This window comes from Lolium rigidum, chromosome 4, assembly GCF_022539505.1.
Source record: "Lolium rigidum isolate FL_2022 chromosome 4, APGP_CSIRO_Lrig_0.1, whole genome shotgun sequence".
Taxonomy (NCBI): domain Eukaryota; kingdom Viridiplantae; phylum Streptophyta; class Magnoliopsida; order Poales; family Poaceae; genus Lolium; species Lolium rigidum.
The window spans coordinates 132,511,886-132,517,129 of NC_061511.1; the positions used below are offsets into that span (position 1 = coordinate 132,511,886).

The window sequence follows — 5,244 nt, forward strand, 5'->3', positions numbered from 1 at the left end:
GCATATCCTAAAGAAATAAAGAGGTAGAGGGACAGAGAACGGTATGCACTATATAGAGATGACATCCTAAGTAGACAACGAGAGTCCTGTGAGAATAAAAAAGCTTGTGCCAAGCCCTCCTCAGTAATGAGGACCAACTACTTTTATTGTCATATGCATTCTGATATTGTTAACTACTTTTATTGTGTCATATATGCAGAACAAAATAAACTAAAGCACATAGGGCTAGAGAAATGGTTTAATGTGCAGAGAACAATCGGTACAAGTGTCTATAGAATCTTACGCTTCCTCCACCAGTGCAGAGATTTCTTTCTTAACCGGCAGAGATGCTAATGTGTCATACCTGAAAGTGTATGAGGAATTAGTGGTGCCATGCTGCAAAAGCAAAACAGGGATGAAGAGTAACCCAGTCTGAAAATTACCAATTTATGCAAACTGAAATGCAAGATTTAAGCAAAATATACTCATTTTAGCTGTATAAAGCTCATAATAGATGATCTCCCTTTGGCCCTATTTCTTTCAATCCTTGTTAGTGAAACAATTCTCTGCTAAATAAGAGTAATCATACAAATTAGCATGAGATTCCAATTGATAAAACTAAGTCTGATTAAAATTTCCCAGAAGCTCGAGCAACTATGATTAAAAAACATGCAGCAAATGCTTTAGATATCAGTTCATCGAAGCTCTAGCTTCCATGACATTATTTAGTGAACCTCATTTTGGTTGTGTTGCTTTCGAGCCTTATTGAAAAAAATGATGTGCTAAACATGAATTATATTGAAAAAAATTAGCAGTAGTGCCCATGGTGGCAAAACATAACTGAAACTTGAGGACAAGAAAATTGAGATTTCACTTGAGAACATAAACAACAGCTGGCAGATAGAACCAGCACACTATAACGAACTAAGCCCATCCTCATATCAATCTCGGAAAGATCACCCTAGCCCGAACGGAACGGTAGCTCGGAATGAGGAATTGCAAGAGGATTTGACCTTCTATTTTTGGTGGCCGGCGATGTGGGGCCCTCTGACTTGTGATGGCCGCGACCCCGATCTGGTGAAGACCAGTCCCACGCCTCCGCGACCGCGTCCAACGGCGCCTAGCGATTGCTCGCCCGCGAGCATGCCGAGCTCGAGCGCATTCGCGTATGCATCCGACGACGCCTAGCGCTGGCTCGCCAGCGAGCGTACCCAGCTGGAGCGCCTCCTCTAGCACTTGCGCCACCGGATTAGACGAGAAGCGGCAGGACGCTGATAGTGGGGTTGAAAGGGAGGGGGAGAGATCGAGAGAGGGCGCTGGCGAATGAGGAATGGCAGGGAGAGCAGCAACTCGCCATTCCAGTGGGGGGCAGGGGAGGTAGGTGACGAAGTGTGGGCATTATCTCTTTTTTTCTTTCTTCATTCGAGCCTGTCCGATTTTTGCTTTTCATTTCATTTTAGAGATAGAGCTTATCTGACTAGCTGTGTCTGTGTGCGATCTTCCCGTACAACAATGGAGCGTGTGCCTGTCACAAGGTTTTAAAAAGAAGATGTGCGAGCAGGTTATCGCATGCCATCCTATGGTTTAAGTGAATGTTAAATTCCATGAAATATTTCACGAAAAATATTTTATCCGACACTTCTGCGTATATTTCGCTACCTACCTATTTCAGTCATAATTTGAAAACTAGCCATGACTACCACTTGATAGATTCATATGGCACGTTTTACAAACAAACCACTCTTAGTGGTTTATTAGGGTTATCCGCTCTCCTTTTATGAAGGGAGTAGTTGTTATTTTTGTGGACTCGGAAATTAATGATGATAATTTTAGAATTCGATACTTGGAGAATGATGAAGACGACACGGATACCATAGATTGTAAAATGTGATCGATACTCGAAACTGAATGATCATAATATTAGAAATCAATGCTTGGCGAATGACGAAGACTGGCTTGGAGAATGTTGTTTAATTTTTTAAATAGTTGTGTAACTAATTATTAAATACGAATATGATTGTGAATTTTATGTGAAAACATGTGCAAGCTAAAAAAGAAATAGGATTCACAATATTTTTTATAACATGGTGTGAGACGTGCGTTGCACGTGCAAGCTTACTAGTTGATAGGAAAAGAGAGTTACTTGCAACACCAAGAAAAAGAGCATTGATCAAAACGGGAAACGGTGGGGCACACCCACGTACTGTTACCGACGACTCTACCTTAATAACTTAGCGAAGATCCTTGTTGCCCCGTCATAGAAATTCCAAGAGGTTTGATGTACTTCCGGAGAGAGTATATAATAGAAACAAAAAATTCCATCCTACAACAATCTGTAAACGAACCGGTAGGCAGCGAGCAGCGTACGGGCTCCAGGAGGGACGCGACTTCTGAAACCCATCTAGGGTTCCATCCTCTCGCCGGTGACGCTACCGGTCTGCTCCACCTCCGGTGGCTTTAGGATCTTGGAGGTGTGGCGGACCACGGTCCCTCGCCAGTGGGAGGTTTCTTGTTACTTTTTTTAGGTTGTTTTTCATTGTCTTCATCGGGATGATGAGGCGGCGGCTACATCTCGATGGCAGAATAAGGTCCTCTCCGCCCTATCGTCGCTCCGGCGGTTCGCCTAGTGCCAGCGGAGGGCACGTGGAATTTTGTATCCGGCGGATCTCCTCGAATCCGGTCTGTCTTCGTGTTCGTCGGTGTGGTTATATGTTTAGCCCTTCCGATTTACGGTTCTCATCATTAGCGTTGGTTGTTGCTTTGATGTATTGGTCCTTTCGGGTCTTAGCACGACGACTTCCCGTCTGTCTACTACAACAAACTCTACTTCGACAAGTTTTGTCCAGCTCCGGTGATGGAGGGGCGAAGACGACGGAGCATCTTCGGCTCGCTCCAGTGTTTGTAGTCTTTGCTAGACAGTTCAAAGATCTTTTTGTATTTTTTATTACGTTTGGTGTTCTTTGTACTGTTGTTGATGATGATTAATGGTCCTTTTCGCAAAAAAAAATCTATCTATGAAGATGTAAGAACTTCAGATTAGATCTAGATTTTCTCGTGGAGAGTTGAGGACGTTGGAGCATTTCCAAATGCTGCCACATCGACAACCAAATTTTGTTTCTTTTTATAACAGCTTAGTAAGAAAAGTGCAGCTAACTTGGGCTATGAACCGAAACATGCATCTCGTCCACACGTTACATTCGAGAAAATTCAGTTATAACACGAACGCATCATACCTGATTAAGCCATCTGAAAGGAAATTTCTTCCGAAATTCTTGCGCTTCGATCGAACAATGTCTGTTTTATTGGAACCAAATTAAGAATTAAGCAAGATATATCGAAGAACAACGAAACGGCTACTACTCACCATTTATTTAGAGGTTATATAATTTACATGTAGTAAAGATCCCTCGCGCAAACATAATCTTTACATGGGGATTTGATCGAATAATCTTTACATGGGGATTTAATCTACATCGATCGAAGGAGGTTGCGGTGCATGACCGGTACTGCTTCAGTTTGCCACATTCACAGCCATGGCCGGATTCTACTCTACCTATGCTGTACATCGTTCCATTTAGCTAACTATTTCATGCCAAGGCGGCACTTTTGTACGTCTCTTCATCGAAGGAGGTTGCTAGCTTGCTAACTTCTGTACAGTCTTCCATGCGACCATAAGCGATCGACGCATTGAGTGTGCTCGGTCATGTAATGGTGGCGTCGCGCTGACTAGACGCGGATTGGCGCGGCGGCACGCAGCAAGCCGCGATTTTGCTGATCCATGGCTATGTGGCGCTGGTCGGACAACTGGCGCTGGATGCGCAGTTGCTCGTGCTGCCTCCGGATGAAGCTCTCGGCGCGGTGCAGGAGCTCGTCATGCGCCATCACCAGCACGTCCCTGGTGCGCCACCCCTGCTTCGCCGCTACGGGAGAGGACGACGACGCCGCGCTCGGGTGCAGCGGCGAGGGCGGAACCATCGACGCCGACTTCTGCATCTCCCTCCGCACGGAGACGGCCGTGTCGGCCGCGCGCCGCATCCGCGGCAGCTCCTCGCCGCCCCACGTCTCGCTCTTGCGCACTGCCACCGGCCGCGCCGCGCCTCTCCGCACGATGGACTGCCACGCCGAGTCCATCGACACGTCGTCGGTGCCAGCGGGCTCGGACGCAGTTGCAGTGGCGGCGGCGCCTACCTCCTCGATGTGCTCCATCTTGACGCCTGGCGTGGCCTCCGCAACGACGGCTGCCGTTGGCTTGTCCTCGCCTGCCGACTTCTTGCGCACGCGGGGGGCGCCGGCTGGGTTCTTGGCTGTTCTTGCTTGCCGTGGCTGCCTCACCGAGACCAGGTCCAGCGCCACGACAGCGTCTGGAGCGGCAGCAAATAGGTCAAGTTCAAAGAGGCCGTCCATGGTCGCTGATACGTCGCCGCCCGATGAGGAGGATACGACCGCTCCGGTGTGGTGTCGATAGGAGAATACGAAGAGGCAGACGATGATGACGTTCGCGGTGATCCAGAGAAAGGGAGTTGACAAAAGGAGGTCAGAGGGGAGAGGCGCGGTGGGGCTGAACGAGGACGCGCCCGCCGTGGCCGACAGGACGGCCACGACCACGGCGACCGCCGCCGCCCTGAGGAGGATGGAGCAGGTCATCTCTCGTAAGAGTACACTGCGAGGGAGACTGGGAGAGGGGTGGTGGGCAAGCTAGTTGTGTAAGGAGGAGGGGAGCAATGGATGGATGGGTTCAGTCGTTTATATAAGCTGATCGAGCCGGCATGGAGTCGGTAGTGACTAGTGACACTTCTCTAAAAAGCATAAAGCGAAATCTGAAGTTATTTTCTATTTTTCAATCACAGCTAACTCCCAAACTAAAAGTTTGTAATGGCATCCCTAGATCACAGCACTCAACCCTTACAACATAGCTGCAGCTCACGTGTAACTTATAGGTCAGCAAGTAATTCACTGGCCGGGATATTTGCCTCGGCTGCAAGCCTGCAACCTATCCGCCGCTGCCCTCCACCCTCACCTCCCTTACCTCTCGCCGAGGCAGATGGCAGTCCTGTAACATCCTAGGATTTGGGGTTACAAAAAGAGAGGAAATAAATGTGTGCATTGCTTTCATGCGTAGAAAATTCAGAAAATTTTGGCGCTTTCAAATAAAACATACCACTGTAGCTGAAGTTTCACTTGAGTTGATGGAATTGAAGTAGATAATGAAGTTAAGCGCTATATATAAACTTGAATGTGACCTTTGCTAAAATCCTGGGTAGAGAT

At 47.6% G+C, this 5,244-nt stretch overlaps 1 protein-coding gene across 1 annotated transcript; it reads right to left on the reverse strand.

Annotated features, from left to right (window-relative positions):
• Positions 1-3,311: 3,311 nt before the first annotated feature.
• LOC124649418 lies at positions 3,312-4,623 on the reverse strand. The gene has a single exon (XM_047189062.1). It carries the CDS (start codon positions 4,621-4,623, stop codon positions 3,706-3,708), a length of 918 nt encoding a protein of 305 aa, XP_047045018.1. The 3' UTR covers positions 3,312-3,705.
• Between the last annotated feature and the right edge of the window lie 621 nt (positions 4,624-5,244).

Coding starts and splice junctions, on each gene's coding strand:
- LOC124649418 (XM_047189062.1), bottom strand. CDS start 4,623: ATGACCTGCTCCATCCTCCTCAGGGCGGCGGCGGTCGCCGTGGTCGTG.